Below are 18390 nucleotides of genomic sequence, written 5' to 3' on the forward strand. Positions count from 1 at the left end.
GCAAATCAGGCTTAGTGGGGTCAAGAAAATCCAATAAACAAGGAACATTGTGGCTGTAGGGCATTCCATCATCTGTAAAACAGACAGCAATCTGCTACTGCGATCACCGTAAAGTCTGTTGTCTTCCGGTTGCTACGGTATGGAACATTGCGGACCAGGTGGATAAATTACTGTGTGGGGCTGGGAAAGTCCGAGCAGTCATGGTGCAATTTGGCACAAATGACCAAGCTAGTGGCTGGTGGGGTGTCCTTAAAAATTATTTCAGGGATCTAGGACGTAAGCTAAAGACAATAACATCCATGGTAATTTTTATTATAAATACCTGTGTGGCGGGCTAGTCAAGGGAGACAGAGGGACCTTAGAGAGTTTAATACATGGCTCAGGGGGTGATGTAGGTAAGAGGGGTTTTGATTTCTAGAGCACTGTCTGACTTTTCAAAGAGGGGCCACCTATACAGCCCAGACTGATTGTACCTAAATGGAAAGGGGCTGGCAGTGCTGGGAGGCAGGGTGGTTAAAAGATTGTCTTTAAACTGGACATGGGTGGGGGGATACAGAAAGAAAATATGGGCTAAAAAGACAGAATAGGAAGGAGCAGATAAGCAAAAGATGGAGGGTGTAGAAGGAGGGGTCAGGTAGAAAAACTAGATTTTGTAATAAAGCAGTAGCACATCAAGAACATAAACAATCCTTGAAGGGGGAAAAGAGAGAAAGTAAACTGAAATACACGAAACTTGGCAGGCAGAATTTGGAACTATAAACTCTGGCCACAAGGGATGACTATAATATAATTGTATAACTGAAACATAGTGCAATGAATGACATGACTGGGCTCTAAACATCAGTGGTGCATGCAGGAGGGGGGGGGGGGGATGTTCTGAGTACCCAGAAACCCGCCCCTTTTCAAACACCCATGAATAGCAGGTTGTGAAGAAAACAGATAACCTCTCCACCTCTAGTGTCTGTCACACAGGTGTCTCCTAGCAGGTGTCTCCTTTGTGGCGGTGGACATTTTTGTTGGGGTGCAGGTCTGAGACTCTGTGCCTCCGCAGCACCGCTCCTCCCACAATAAAAACATTTATCTCCCCCTGGGAAACAAGCATTCAATTCCCTACGGCAACGAGCATGTGAACCCCTGGCATCAAGCATGTAATCCCCTTGGCAACAAGCATGTAATCCCCTTGGCAAGAAGCATGTAATCCCCAGGCAATTATCTGTAACCCCTGGCAACAAGATTAATCATGTTTAAAAACTGTATTTGTTGCCCAGACGTAGCCCGATGTGGAAATCCTTACATCAAAATCCTAACTGCCCAACAGTCAGGATCCCAACCATCAGGGGCTATTCTCCCTTGTGGGATCCATGACCCAGATAGAGGCAGAATAGAACCTGTGGCAAGTGCAGTGAGTTTTTTTTTGTGATTGCCCCTCTGTCGGAGTACTGGCGGGTGGGATTCCAATGTCTGTATACTGCCCGTCGAGATCACCCCTCTCTGGAAACCTCCCCTTGCTAATCCTGCGTTTGCCCCTGAACATGGAGAAATATACCCTTTTCAGAAAAGACAGTGGAAGAAAAGAAGAAGGGGGTGAGTGTGCCTTTATATAAGAACACATTTAACACCATGTGTGAAGGAAATGGGCTCGGGGATAGCTGTGGGTAGATCTAATAACAAAAAATCATATAAACTTTTAATGGGGGTATGTTACAGACCACCTAACATTAATGAAACACTGACTCGGAACAAGGCATTATTGGATTTAGTATTAACAAAAAATATAGATTTAGTATCAAATACAAAAGTAATAGAACATCTGGGAAACAGAGACCACAACATGGTCTCACTGAAAATCAATTTCTGTAAACAACAATATATGGGACCATCTAAAATATAAAATTTTAATAAAGCTAACTTTGAACTATTCAGGGAATCTTTAAAAGAAATTGATTAGGATGCTTTATTTGAGGGGAAAAAAATGCAGAAGAAACGTGGGAAACCCTAAAAATATTTTCTCGAAACACTAACTACTGTAGTAAATATATCCCAAAAAGTAATAAGAAAATCAATAGTAAAAAGCCGCCATGGTTGGACAAAAAAGTAAGGCTAGCAATAAATAATAAGATAAGAGACATTAAAAGTTACAAGGCTACTGGGAACGAGGAGGCGTTCTATAAGTACAAATAATTAAACACTTAATAAAGTAGCTAAAAAGCAAAATGAAGAGCGCATAGCCACAGAGAGCAAAACCAATCCCAACAGGTTTTTCAAATACATAAATAGCAAAAGAATAATAAAAGAGAACATAGGCCAATTAACATGTAAGCTGTTTTGATAAAAGCCTTGTTGGAGGCTGAAACGTCAACCTATTCATTGGATGCTGTTGTATTTATTCTTCAAGTCCCGAGTGCCGCGGTGTTGCCGGTCTGTCTATTAACCCCCTCCATGCTGTTGGGGAGTTACTGAGGGCACAGGGCCATTACCTTGGACATGGAGCTGAGTGCCGGCGTTCCCCCGCTGTGTGTATATATATATATATATATATATATATATATATATATATAGAGAGAGAGAAAAAGGGGGATGTATGGCGCCACCTGTGTTTCTGGACTAATAAATAACCTAGTAGTATGGTTATGATAGGTAACCTTTATAAAAAAGGAGGGGGTTGTCAGCTGGTCCTTTAAGGAAAAACACCTTGGTAAGGGGTGTAAATAACAATTAGCAGCAAAATTTAGGAGGAGATAGTGGGGGGCCTTGACAAAGGTCTGATTGGCAGACCGAAACGTTGGCCCTAGGCCCACTGTCATGCACTTTGCACTTTATCTGATGTGGTGATATGGAATAAAATTTCTTTGGAAGAAAGACCGGTGAGTGTCCTCATCTCTGTGGCTATATATATATATATATATATATATATATACAATTGGGGATTTGGATTCTGTATTGCGCTAGATACTAATGCAGCACCTCCAAAATTCCTCCTGTTAGTGAGGAATAACAAGAAATACAAAGAAAGGGGTGATGGGGAGGTATTCATTTGGAAGAGTCCCTGGTAAGCCAACAAGTGCATATTGTTATACTTTGTATCTAACAATGAAATGTTATCTTGTATATATATCAGGCTTTGTTTATCCAACCTAGCTACTCATGTATCGTTACATTGTTCATTTAAGTCTCACATATGTGTCAAATCTCAGCCCAGTCATTCATGTATTGCTGCACTATGTATTCATGCTGAAATCTTCACTCCATATTTGTATTATTGAAACTATTTGGACCTTCCCTGTAAATTATACTGAAGCTAATTGGAGAATGCCACAGGGATGGCGTATATACATTATAATAATCTATGTATTGGAGCTGATCAAACTTAATTTAGGGTTTTAAATAACATATTATATTATTTTGATCCAGTGTATTCTGGGGCAGTTTTTTATTTTTTATTTTTTATCCAATAGAATACAATCCATTATATAGAGCCATCAATTTTATTATGTTAATAAGGGAAACCTTCCTAAATATTTTATTTTTATTTATATATAATTAAGAAACTGATTACTAATGGTAGTTACTATCCCAAAAATAGATTCAAGTTGGTGACCGATTGATCACCCACAAACCAACGAATATCCAACTATCTGTTAAAAGGTGGGCCACACCCACAGTACTATATTGGTGAGTGATAAGAAACCTAATCCATTTTATGATTAAATATAATTATCTAGAGTCACCCACTTTTTTATGTAAATTAGGAAAAATCCCTTATATACTTTCCAATTGATTCTTTTCATATAATGTATGTATAAATTTCTAATGGTAATTATTATCCTAAAACAGATCTAAACTGGTGACCGATCACTCACCCTCCAATTGTGAACATCCAAAATAGATCTACCACCATTTTTTTGAATATCCAACTTTGTATAAAAGTTTGGCTATACCTTCAATACCATATTGGTAAGTGAAAGAAACCTCACTCACCCTATGATAGCTAGCTCTCCCCCCCCCTCTTTTTGAGTAACCTTATAGTATTTTAATTATACATATATTTTTTAAATATTTCAGATACATTTAATTCCACTTCAATCGGCAATACCTACTGTATGGATTGTCATTTATATAATCATACATCGGGTATGTAATATAATAATTATTTTATTTTATTTGTTAAATTTTAACACAAAAAATTGTATTTTATGTACTTAAAAGTACCCCTCTTTCTTTCTGTACCATTCCCAGTTGTACCCCTGATGAAGTCGTTAAGACGAAACGCGTCGGGTTGCCTTGTGAAATAAAAAGTTTTTTCAAAAATGAAAATCGCATGATTACTGCAAACAAACTCAATATTGGACATACAGAAAATACTTTCAGAAAGGACTTCTGAGTACTGATTGGACAAACTGGGTGGTACATGTCATATACGTGACCATAGAGATAATTAGGTTGCGCACTCCAATCACCCCTTTCTTTATATATATATATATATATATATATATATATATATGTATACTAGATGTACTCTAATGAGGGACACAGACATGGGGAACATATAATTACTGAGCTGTGCAGCACCCAGGCAGCCATTCAGCGGCGCCACATGGTGATTGCACCAGCCAGCACTGTACAGCTGAGATATAAGGAAGTGAATGAGAATAGATGAAGGTATAGATTGTAGGTGAGTAAGAGAGCTGTAGTTGAAATGCCAGAAGAGTGCTGTGGGAACAGGAGGGAAGAGGAGAGAGGGCCCTGCCTGTGAGAGCTTACATTCTAGAGGGAAGGGTAAGACAGACAGGAGTGACACAGAAGGGGTAGCAGTGAGCATAAATAGACTGTTAGGATGAAATATGGTTGGATTTTATGCGGGAGGGTGGGAAGATGATCAGTTCAGTCCTAGACATTTTAAGTCTAAAAAAGTGCTGGATCATCCAAGACAGTGGAAGTGCATGACAGGTGGAGGCATTAGAGGAACAGCTGGGCATTTTCAAATCTGACAGACTGCAAATACAAGCATTAATGGTTACAGTGAATGTTCTTGCTGATGTAAAAAAGGTGATGTTATTATGGAAGAATATCTAGATTATGCAGGCAGGAGTTGTATGGTGTGTGGATAAAGTGAACTCACTCAAAGTAGTCCTTTGGTTTTCAGAGTTGGGGTTGCTATTTCTCCTTCTGTTTCACTTTGGTAGAACACTGGTATAACGCTGCAGTTATGTTTAAATGAAGCCGCCCTTTAAAATTATGCCCTTCAAATATTAGGCACACAGCTATACCATGCACACAGCCTAAACCGCTGACAGCCTATGCAATGATCCTTAAATGGTGAGAGACACTGCATGTGCTCTGTCTAACCTAGACAATGGAAATGCTGTACACATGGCCTTCCTGGATTTTGCTAATGCTTTTGATACTGTGCCACATAAGAGGTTGATAAATAAAATGAAGGATTTAGGACTAGGGGTAAAAATTTGGAGATGGGTAGGAAACGGGCTGCGGAATAGAGAACAAAGAGTGGTTGTGAACAACGCAGTATCGGGTTGGACACCAGTACTAAGTGAAATACCACAGGGTTCGGTGCTAGGTCTTTTTTTATTTAATATATTAATTCCAAAAATATACTGGTAGGTTATTTGGCTCCTAACAATATTAACTCTACAGTGTCTGTTTGTGCATGAGGCAGGAATATAGATTGTAAGCTCCACTGGGGCAGGCACTGATGTGAATGTTCAGAACTAGAACCATGGGCAAAAAAAATTGAAAAATGAGGTTCAGTGTTGATAAATATAAGGTAATGCATCTTAGGAGACATAACCAGTGTACTAGTTATAACCTAAGCAGGGTGGCATTGGGTAAATCAGAACTGGAAAAAGATCTCAGTATCCATATGGACAACAAACTGGGGTGTAGTGCTCAGTTTTATGTAGCAACAAATAAGGCCAACAGGATACTACCTTGTATAAGATTATCAAATGTAATTATGCCAGTCTACAATCATTGGTTAGACCGCATATAGAATATGGAGTACAATTATGGGCCCTGCACTACAAAAATTACATCATAGAACTGGAACAAATCTAAAGAAGAGCAACAAAGCTAATAAAAGGGTTGGAGAAATTATGCTACGAAGACAGATCGGACAATGAAAAAGAGACATTTAAGGGGAGAAATGCTTAACATGTTCCAATTATATCAGGGGTAAAATATAAGGAACGGTCAGGCACACTTTTTGCCATAAGGCAGGACTGTAGGACACACAGGCATGTGTTTAAACTAGAGCAAAGAAGATTTCGTAAAATCTTGCACAAACATCTATTGGGTAAAAACATCCAGGGGTACAAACAACAAGCATAACAATCATAATTAAATCAGAATACACAACTTATATAAAAGGATGTAACAAATCAATAATACACTATAACCAAAGGTTGAACTCGATGGATGCACGTCTATCTACTATGTAACTATGCAACTTGCACCATGGAACCACCCTCCCCTCTGCTTGCAACCCTTGGTAACGAGCATTTAACCCCTCTGGCAATGGACATTTAATCCTCCCGGCAAGGAGCATGTAATTTCACCTAGCAATGAGCAGGTAACCCCCCTGGCAACAGATATTTAACCCCCCTTGGCAACAAACATATAACTTCCCCTAGCAATGAGGGTACTTTTTTCCTAGCAGGGCTCCCACTAAGCTATTTGCTTAGTGTGCTATTCTGCGTAGTGAAATCGCATCGTGCATCGTATGGCTTTTTGTGCCTTGCGATGCGATCTCAGTAGTTAATTTAGTTAATTTATTCACTGCACCCTGAGTGAAATCTCATCGCACATAGCATCACATGGCCCTTTTTGTGGCGTGAGATGTGATCTCAGTAGCTCATATGGTAAAACACCTAAAACACCACCACTCTCTACGTCACCCTGAAGCGTGGCGAGCGCAGCGAGCCCCGCAAGGGGCGGCGTAATGTGTCCTCCAACCTTTTCTTACCCCCACTATCCACGTCGGCGTGGAGTTGATTTTATATAGTGTTGCGAGCGCAACAAGCATTTAACCCCCTGGCAATAAGCATGTGGTGCTACAGGGGGGCATAATATATATGTAAACGTAACAAGTGGGGGCATAATACATGTAAGTGGTACTACTGGGATTATGTGTAACTGGCACTAAAATGTATAATTATGTCATTGCATGTATATCGCTACCCAAAAGTGTCGGGAATGCTTGCACCACCAAGAGCAGATCTTTTGCCATGAAAAACCTAGCAACGAGTAATTAGAAGCCTTACTGTAGGGCATCATTTGTAAGAGGCAATTTTGTGTGTGGGGTATAAAATGGTGTCAGCGGCATAACTGTGTGTGGCATAATATGCAATAGGCATTACAGTGTGCAGTATAATATATAATAGGCATTACGGTGTGGCATATTGTATAGTAGGCATTAAGGTATTTGGCATAACATGTAATAGGCATTACTGTGTGTGGTATAGTGGCCCTTATTCTGGTTAACTTGCAAAGGCTAATTCCTTCTCAAATGGACAAAACCGTGTGCACTGTAGATGGGGCAGATGTAACATGTGCAGAGAGAATTAGATTTGGGTGGGGTTTTACTTCAAAGTAAGAACTATATTGCAGTGTAAAATAAAGCAGTCAGTATTTTCCCTGCACGGAAACAAAATAACACCCAAATCCAGTTCTCTGCCCCCCTGCAGTCACATGGTTTTGTCCATTTGAGAAGGAATTTGCCTTTACGAGTGTACCAGAATAAGGGCCTATATGTAATAGGCATTACGGTATATGGCACCATGTCACCTAGCTACTCACTGCATATTGTTGTTTTGCACTGCAATTCATTGTCTTCAGTGCATCTCATTTTTGTGAACTTCAATTAAAAAAAATATTTAGTATTGACTGGCTTAGGAGGGCAGGAGAAAATATAAAATGTTTAAAAAAACAAAAATAAAAAATATACAGGTTGAATTGTATCTTTAAGAATTTTGGTTTACAAGGGCTATTACTACATAAATATACCTTGTTTTATATCATATATACCAATACATATATATACTCCCTCCACAATATGGGAACATGGGAACATGCTATATTGAAAACAATGGTAAGGGGTGTGTTCTTGCAGTTGGCGGGGGGGTAGTTGGTGGAACACAGTGCCGTAATAGTGTGTTGGAAACAAGTCCCTTTTATCACAGGGTACGGCGTCGCCCATGAAACAATAATTTTTTTATTTTTAGCAAGTGTAGAATGCAATGACCTTTGAACAGATATATATATATAAAATTAGTAAGCCTGCTTGAAGCAAAAGCTTCGAAAGCTAGTCTTCTACCTTATGTGTTTGTGCATGTATGAGAAAGATGTATTTTCACTCTCTGCCAGCAGATGGCAGTGTTTTGGAGACTCACGGACACATGAAAGTAGGTGTTGAAGCAGAAAAGCTGAATTAATTGAATGTGGAATGTCCAGTCCAGAATTTAGATCAGCAGCAATATGACACATTAGATTCAGTCCGGATTTTCCCAAGAACTGTTGTGAATCACTGTCTGCTAATTAACAACACCTGTTATTTCCTAGTTATATGTTTGTCCAGAGCCTTGTAAAGTGGCTTGGTAATAGACTAGGGGAATTTGGGGATTAGGCTAGGGATCTCTGAAGTGTATCCACATTGTAAAGCCTATGTGTTGCCTGCTGGAAAACCTGCCATGCTGTACAGTAACTTGAGAATTGCCCAGCTGTTAACCTTGTATGCTGTCTACCTGCTACAAATAAGCAGACTGTATTTCCTTCCTGTGTATGTGATTCCATTTCACAGTATAGAGAGTGATAGGAGCAAGTAGAGCAAACGCCTACTCAACAGCTTGTAATGACTGAACTGATGATGATAATGATAATAATAATAATAATAATAATAATAATATCTGTTTTCACAAGTAATTGAATTAATATAGTAATTACCTTCTGCACTGTTTTCTTCAAATAGCCATTGTGCACTATCTTCTCCACCACTTCCAAGGTCTTCATCCTTCTCCAATGACAATCCTTCTATTTCACTTTTCTCTAAGGACTTCAACAATGCAGAAATGATTGTTGGAACTGAAAACCCCTTTACATCAGTATAGTCTTCTCCTCCATAACCCATTTTCTCTGTAGAGTCTACTGAACTTGGTATAAGGGTTTCCTTCTCCATCTTTACAACATCGGTATTCAGTCTGTCCGGCAGTTCGGCAGAGGATTGCTTTTCAGTTACAGTAGAAGGTGTTAGTGGAACATGCAATTTAAAATGAAGGGGAGGTCTTGATGTTCCACTGGAAATTTCCACCACAGCTTCTGACACCAAATTAGAGTGTGCATTGATTGTGTTGGCAACAGAAGTGTGGTCAGTTCCCTTAAATGATGTATTGATATATCCTGCAGCTGTTGTCCTCTCCTCAGTTACCATCTGAGTATCTTCTCCAAATATGTGCAAAGCTTCATTAGATCCATCTTTTCCATTTTGAGTGAACATTGGAAGGGTTTGACTCTCAATTACTAATTTTTCAGTGACTTGTATTTGGTTGTTAGAGATTTCACTTTGTTCTTCTTTCTCATTAAAGGTTATGTGGATTAGTGATGATGGGGTCCCTGTCTTTGGTAGTGATGAAGGAACTGGTAAAGTTAAATTTAATCTCAACATTTCTGACTCTTTTAGATTACTATTTATTTCTGGCTGAACGTTTCTGTGAACTGCTTCCTGCATCTTATTTTGAATATTTATATCATCTGTAAGTTCCTGAACCTTTAGTGCATCAGGATCCTGTTCCCCGAAGATAGTATCTGGAATCTTTGTAACTGATCCATTCAAATTACTAGTGACCAATGTTTCTTTTACTTGAGATTGTGCTTGCCTTTCTAGTAAAGACAAAGCCAGCTTTTCTGAGAAACTCCTCTCTTTGCCCTGCCTTTCCTGGAAGTTGCCATATAGACTTATGTTTCCATTCAACCTCCCATCGATTTTCTGTTCTGTGTTTGGAAGTTCTACAGTTGGGAAAAAGAAGTCATCTGAAACCTGGGCTCCCAATCCTGGGTCAGAAGGATTGGATGTTTCCGATTTAATTTTCTTAACTAATAAATCATTCTTTACAATTGAATTTCCTGAAAAACCCTCAATGTCTTGATCTACTGATCTACTGTGATCATCGCCTATATCTCTCCCACTTTCTGTTAATTTTGTGCCATTGGCAATATGCAAAGGAAATCTAGTACTGTTGACTGGATCACTATCGACTAATGAACTGTGTCTTGGTGTTGACCTAGTGGCTGTAGGTGACAAGTCTTGTCCAGAACTGGAGGAGTCTTGATTTCTTTCCAATTTGATGGGCACCTCTTTTACTCTTTTATTTTTAGGAGGATGTAATGTTTGTGATTGCATTGATGTTGGCTGGTGTTCACTTTGAACAGTGTGGTTGGCATCTTCAAGAGCTGTCAGATGTGCTAGGTCCTCTGGTTTCTCCTGCCCTTCGAAGCCAATCAATCCTAAAAAAATCAAGCAACACATCAGTTGAATTCATTCCCACATTGAAACATCAACAAAACATATAACAAAGCAATGATAAAGTAATGTATCCTCCAGCTAAAAGTCTGTGTTAAATATAAATATAGTGGACAGTTGGTTAGTTGGGTACATGCATAAATCTGTTTTGCTACTAGTTATCATTATCTGTGCGGACTTGCACCCACCCAACTCTGAGTGGAAAATATATACCTCAAAAATGTTTGTTTTCTTACATTCAACACTGCATAGCCCACAGATACATCAATACCTGTTATCCATAATACTGTGGGTCTACGCAAGGACCAGGTGCCGGTTCTCTCTGCCAGCAGCACTGTGCGGATTTCTGCTGATGGAGCCGCTGGTTCCTGGCATGTGCAGAAATGACCCTCCGGTAATTAGGACTCTGTACAACTTACAGCCTGTGTACACAGAGGTTCCTCTGTCTCTAGGCAACCAGAATGTTTGGTCACTTCCGCCACTCAGGTTGTCTAGCTATCCAGTTTGCACAGACTGCTGTTGAACGCCTGTCTTTCTTTATCACTAATTACCTGTTTGTAGCCTGTGATTGGTCAGGTCAGTGTTTGTTTAAATTGCTCTTAGCCCATTACTTCCTGCCATTGGTAGTTTGTTTGTAGTCACTCTTTATGCATGTCGGTCTCTGCTCAGATACTCTGAATCTTCTGAGAATTATCTGATTATTTGTCATAGTCGTAGAAGTCTTGTCTTCAATTTGCTCACAGCTACAGTCTTTCCTGGATTATCCACAGATCTGGCTTGCAATTGTCCAGCTTCTGCAATACCAATACCGGAATATTGTTTAGGGTTGGTGTGCATTCACCCAGCACCTGTACCAATTATTTTATACAGCTAATCTGCAATCTTCAAGTCTGGGCAATACCCATACAGGAATATCCCTCATGGCTAGCCTGCTTTCTTGCAACGAAGCCTATATCCCCTTTGCAGGTTCACTGGTGAACACCCCCCCAGCGTGTTAGATCCCATGCCTCTACTCCGGGTTTAGTCAACCACCTGATTCCTGATTCTGATCCTCCAGATCCACCAGATATAAAAAAATACCCCTTACTGATCATTGCCTTTGTGAGAATACCCGATTGTGATATTTTGCACTGCCTATACATGCAAGCACCCATTTCCTCAGTCTGCATTTCACAGAGGATAGTCTAGGTGTTATGAGCCACTGCGGTGGCTTCAGCAAGCACCTAGGAGCGGGAGCTTTAGCTCCCATTCCCAGGTGCTTGCTTCCAGCTAGTAGCTTCTAGCTTCCAGTGACTAGCTGCCTGCTTCTTGTTCATAGATTCCAGTTACTTGTTCTCAGCTTCCAACTTCTTGCTCACTGCTTCCAGCAGTCCGGCCAACTTGTTCTATTTGGTGTCCTATGTTCCAGGCCTGTTTCCCTGTGCATGCAACCACATGCAGCCAGCTTCCAGCTTCCATTAGCTCTCCATCCTGCCTCCTGTCTGCTCCACTAAGTCCCGGCTGGACTTGTGTCAGCTATCCTGGTGATTTGTCTGACAGCTCCTGGTTCTTTCAGGTGTCCGTGAGTTTTCCTTTGGGAAACCTGGTTCTTTATATATTCTAGTTCTTCTGCTTCTTGTCAGTTAATGTTCTTTGTTTTGCCATCTATTGTTCTTGGAGCACGCCTCAGGATATATATGTATATGTATTGCGCCACAATCGGTGCTATTTATTCTAAGTTCAGGTGCTCTTAGCGGCGTTATTTGTATTCTGTCTGGAGTGTTTATCTGTTGTATAGTTTGCTGCACAAACAGAGGCAGTATAGGGTCCGCTGTGTTGTTTTTTTTAGGCTAAAAATGTTTTATTGATAAGTTTGGAAGAAAGTAGTAAACTAAGTAAATTGTGGGTCCTTGTCATCCTTAAGGTGCATACACACTGTACAATTTTTTTGACTAATTTCATTCATTTTGGCCATTCTCAACGAAATTGGTCAAAATATCAGTGTGACTGCGATGAACGACAAATGATGATGCGCATACCCGCGCATACCCGCCAGTTATTTGTCAACTGTGCATGCAGCTCAATTTGGATATCTTTCAAAAAGAGCCTATAAACTGTAGCTAGATCTTTCGTCTGCCATCTGTCGTCAATATCTTTCGTCAACATCTTTTGTCCAGGACACTGGGTTCAAGGGAAATGTCTTTCAACAAAATTGGTCAAAAATTGTACAGTGTGTATGCACCTTTAGGGTCAGTTGTTTGATGGTGTACAATTGTGCTCCTGATTGTGCACATGTTTTATGATTGGCAGCCACTAACATTGGTTTTGCCTATCACTTTGTCCACAAATAATTTGGTTTAGTCCTAAACAACCAACCCAAGGCACCCTGTGCAAAAGCCATGCAGAACCCCAGGGTGCCTAGACACACAGTTTGGGAACCTCTGTACTATGTATACGGTATGTGTGCACAGTTAGTACAACTCTGTATCAGCCTAGGGGGCACATTTATCAATGCAGTTCTGTGGGATATCACCTGAAAACAGCCAAGTACATGGTGGAATACCCATAGAAATGAAGCATTCACTATATGTAAAAATGAGGATACTGCAACAGATATCTCTGATCTCTGAAACTAGACTCAGTTTTCATTTTCAAAAGCAGGTTCAATAGGATTCTATAGGAACTGCTTAAGTGACAAATGTACTGTGCTCCAGAATGCAAAATATGATTGGTGTAATGGTTTCGCTTACAGCAATGAGGACTAGGGCTTAATTCCAACCACCACCCTAATTGCGTGGAGTTTGTATATTCTCCCGATGCCCTTCCCGATATATATTTTCCCCCTCCAATGGACAGGGCTGATGTGAATGGACAAATTTTCTCTGTAAAGAGATGAGGAACATGTCTATATACATAACTGCCAATTAATATATAAAAAACTTTGCCCAGCAGCTAGCACGATCTTTAATTGACTACATTTTGTACATTTTCTTCAAGAGAGGGATCTATGCTACTGTCTGCTTGCATGTGTGCCAAGGGACATTAGGGGCCTGAAGTAATAAGTAAGGTACAGTAATTGCCTATTTGTGACTGAAGAAATGAAACAGGGAGGGAAGGAGTCACAGTACGGTATGGCATGCTCCTGTAATTCTGAAAAATATATACTTGTCAGTACCCGTATCTATTGTTGGTGCCTGGAGGCTGGTGTAAATACACTCTAATGTTGATATTAATAGCTAGCACTAGCTAATTGCTTCTAATTGCTTGAACTGAAAATCATCTTTAAAGCTGATGAGAGCTTTCCTCATTGATGGTTCATATATTACATTATTTTGTATGCAGAACATGCACAAGACAGCAAGAAACTAGAGCCAGGAATTAACACTGTGCTCAATGCTGTAACTACCACTGAGGGCACCGGGCCTACTTGATGGCATCAGCATTTGGTTAACAGTTTCATTGTGCTTCTGGAAGGCACACTGAAGCCTAGAGAGCCATTCCTCTTTAGTCCCAGCGTCAGCCTCCTTATACCTTGATTCCTTATTCTCCCAGATGTGCCATTGGTTACTTGCTGGGATGTTAACACATGTGCAAGCTGGAGTCACTGTGGAGTGCCATCTTCTATTTTGCTTCTTCGTTTCTGGGTGCCTGGTATGAATTTAAGCCACTAGGCCTTGCTGTACCCCATGAGCCGTACTTTGGCACCTTTCAATTATTTTTTGAACGGGGGGAGAGCCGTACCCTTGACCAACTTGTTCCAGAACCTATGATCACAGTATAGCACAACTGAATATGCTGGCTCAAGAAAAAGTATGTGAACCCTTTGGAATTACCTGGATTTCTGCATAAATTGGTCATAAAATGTGTTTTGATCTTCACCTAAGTCACAACAATAGATACACACAGACTGCTTAAACTAATACCACACAAACAATGATATGTTCTCATGGTTTCATTGAACACACCAGTTGCATTGTCTCATGATCATTTTGGTATAGAGATTGAACAGGGCTGGAGACAGAATGAATCCTTGCCGAACACCTTTCCCAATCTCAAACCAATGTGTATTTCCATATGCTGTCCTAACAGTGGCTTTTTGACGCATGTAGAGTGAACGGAACATGCACTAAACCTTTAGCTAAAAATTATTGGGGGGGGCTAGATAGAGGAGGCCCCGGTGGCACTGAGCCCCCCTTACTCCAGCAGCCTGTGCAAGAACACAGCGCAGAATGCTCAATGAGGTTAAGAATATTAGAGTGCCAGCTAAAGACTTAGTGAAATCTCTGGCGCATGCTGACATCTCGGTGGACGAATCTACGATTCATGAAACACTAAACAGGAATGAAGTTCATGGAGGACACACGGAGGAAGCCACTGCTGTACACAAAAAACATTACTGCACATTTGAAGTTTGTAAAAGAGCACTTGGATGTTTCATAGCACTACTGCCAAAATATTCTGTGGACAGATGAAACCTAGCTTGAGTTGTTTGGAAGGAACGCACAACACTATGGGCGGGATGCTATATAGCAGAAATGCGGTAAAAACCCCGTTTTCGGGGTTTCTACCGCATCTCTATATGCTATATGGCGCCTCCGCAGTGTCAGCGCTGCGGAGGGAATCGCCAGCTAAAGCTGGCGAATCCCTGCAGAAGCCTATGGGCTTCTTACCGCAGCGCTGTTTGAGGGATCCGTCACGGATCCCTCCCAGCGTGCCCTGCGGCCGGCGCCGGGGTCTGCGCATGCGCAGATGGACTCCCGGGTCACAGACCCGGAAGTCCAGCGCCGGCACCGCATCGCAAGGGACAGCTCTTACCGCAAGAGCTGTCCCTTGCATGAATAACGGCATATGTTATAGCATATGCCGTTATTAAAAATGCGATGTCCGGCGATAATGGGCGCGGATGTTACAACATCCCGCCCTATGGGCCTTATTCAGATCTGAGCTCAGTACACATGTTGTTTGGAAAATGGGCAAAACCATGTGCACTGCAGGTGGGGCAGTGCACAAGTTAGATTTGTGGGAGTTATTTTGTTTCTGTGCAGGGTAAATACTGGCTGCATTATTTTTACACTGCAATTTCGATTTTAGTTTCAGCACACCCCACCCAAATGTAACTCTCTTAGCACAGGTTACATCTGCTCCACCTGCAGTGCACATGGTTTTGCCCATTTTCCAAACAAATGTATACATAGCTCAGATCTGAATAAGGCCCAATGGGGCAGATGTATTAAGCTTTAACAAGAGATAAATCCAAGGGTGATAAGGAGAGATAAACGTCCAGCCAATCACCTGCTAACTGCCATGTTACAGGCTGTGTTTGAAAAAAGTCAATAAGGAGCAGATTGGCTGGACGTTTATCTCTCCTTATCACCCTTGCATTTATCTCTTGTTAAGGCTTAATACATCTTCCCCAAAGTGTGGAGCAAAAAAGCACAGCACACCATCATGAAAACCTAATCTCAACTGTATGGTGAAGGGGACATAATGGTTTGCCTGGACAGATTGATATCATCGACGGAAAAAAATAATTCCCAAGTTTATCAAGACATTTTGCAGGAGAACTTAAGGCCTTCTGTCCACCAATTGAAGCTCAACAAAATATGGGTGATGCAACAGGACAATGACCCAAAGCACAAAAGTATATCAACAACAGAATGGCTCCAACAGATGAAAATATGTTTCTGGAGTGGCCCAGTCAGAGTCCTGACCTCAACCCAATTGAGATGCTGTGGCAAAACCTCAATAGAGCAATTCACAGCAAACATCCCAAGAATATTGCTAACCTGAAACAGTTTTATAAAGAGGAATGTTGTGCAGGACTGGAAAACTCTTGATACTGTATGAAAAGCAGTGGATTAACAATTCTAGCTATTGAGATACATGTTCATGGATACCGCCACTGTGCTCATTTTTGGGTCCAGGTAGTTAATTGATAGTGACAGGTATTTCTTATTTTTTTATTAGCAATATACAGTTGCAAGAAAAATCTGTTCTGATCTTCATCTAAGTAACAACAATATGCAAACACAGTCTGCTTAAACTAATACCACATAAACAATTATATGTTCTTATGTTTTTATTGAACACACCATGTAAACATTCAAAGTTCAGGGTGGACAAAGTATGTGAACTCTTGGATTTAATAACCGGTTGACCCTCCTCTGGCAGCAATAACCTCAACCTAATGTTTCCTATAGTTGCATATCAGTCCTGCACATGTATCTCAATAGCTAAAATTGTTAATCCACTGCCTTTCATACAGTATCAAGAGTTTTCCATTCCCACCCACCATAGATTGTAAACTGATAAGAACAGGGTCAGCTTTAAAAAATATCTATGAAACCAAAAGTATACAGAAAACATAAAAATGTACAGGATTAGATAATAAATATTACAGGATTACATTATATATATATATATAAATATATATATATATATATATATATATATATATATATTTCTGGTTGGCGGCACTCACGGAGATACTAAGAAGCTGACTCGGCTTTTAACTCAACTTTTTAATTCCTGTTCAACCGAATTTTTAATCAGGAGCATTTAAACAGGAATTGAAACGTTGAGTTAAAAGCCGAGTCAGCTTCTTATTATAGACATGAGTGCCGCCAACCAGAAATATATGTGTGCAAACTATTATGGATGGCACCCAGGATGTTGTATCAATCTAAGGGAGAGTGCTGAGTATACATGCAGCTATCTATCTATCTATCTATCTATCTATCTATCTATCTATCTATCTATCTAATAGAAATAATAGAGCACGCTAAACCTATACCACCACCTTTGAAAATAACACTTCATTTAAATAGAGGTGGAGAAAGGCTTCAATATCAGAAATCCTGCATATTTATTGCATAAGGTAACAACTTTTATAAAATAAATTTTTATAAAAAACAATATAAAATAATCAGTTCTTTTCAATCATGAAGTTGGTGTTTGAAACCCCACACATTTCGTCTTGACGACTTCATCAGGGATAGATTTGAAGACTAAAAGATCTTAATATGTATACTTTAGAGCAGAGAAGGGAAAGGGGGGACATGATAGAAACTTTCAAATATATCAAGGGTTTTAACAAGGTACAGATGGGAGACATTCTTCACAGGAAGAGGAGCAACAGAACACGAGGACATGCACTGAAACTAGAGGGAGGAAGATTCAAGGGAAATGTGAGGAAAAATTACTTCACAGAAAGAGTAGTAGATAAGTGGAATAGCCTACCATAAGAGATGGTAGACGCAAATACAGTAGTACAATTTAAACATGCTTGGGATAGGCATATTGATATCCATACAAAAAATTAAGGATCAAATATAGTTTGAGGTAACATGTTTAAAAAGGGGCAGACTAGATGGGCCAAGTGGTTCTTATGTGCCGTCAAATTCTATGTTTCTATGAAGCAAATAACTTATTGAAATTAATGATTCCCTTCAAACAGGTACCTCATTAAAGTAAAAATCAGGAAAAATCCCAGAAATTGGGGAAAAAACTTCAGACAGCTTTTCTGCAGTAAGGGGATAACAATATTAAACAGGTTAGTACCAGAACTGTGGTCCCAACTGTAGGTCTCCTCCAAAGCAGATGCCATACAGTTGGGAACACAGTTTTAGGAGTTCTATTGATGATGCCCATATTAACCAATCAGATTCTATCTACTGTATAATCTTTTAGAAGGTGCTAAAAAAGTAAGATGTAGAACCTGATTGGTTGAAATGGGCAACATCCCATGTTCAATTCAATAGATCTCCCATCTTAGTAAATTTACCCCTTAGACAATTTAAAGAAAAAAACTCATGTCAATTGAAAAAGGGATTAATAAACTATTCCTAAAAGAGAATCTATTTGGTTAGATTAATAAAATTGAC

The 18390-nt window shown here is 40.0% G+C and overlaps 1 protein-coding gene across 3 annotated transcripts in view; it reads right to left on the reverse strand.

Moving 5' to 3' along the window:
• NCAN (neurocan) overlaps positions 1 to 18390 on the reverse strand; it is a 194736-nt gene that overhangs the window by 36065 nt on the left and 140281 nt on the right. For all 3 annotated transcript variants that reach the window (XM_083180322.1, XM_083180306.1, XM_083180315.1), the window contains one exon: positions 8956 to 10512. In XM_083180322.1, the coding sequence (XP_083036448.1) occupies positions 8956 to 10512 (1557 nt within the window). The remainder of the gene's footprint in view (positions 1 to 8955; positions 10513 to 18390) is intronic.

This window comes from Crinia signifera, chromosome 1 (genome assembly GCF_055691185.1).
Source record: "Crinia signifera chromosome 1, ASM5569118v1, whole genome shotgun sequence".
NCBI classification, from domain to species: Eukaryota; Metazoa; Chordata; class Amphibia; order Anura; family Myobatrachidae; genus Crinia; species Crinia signifera.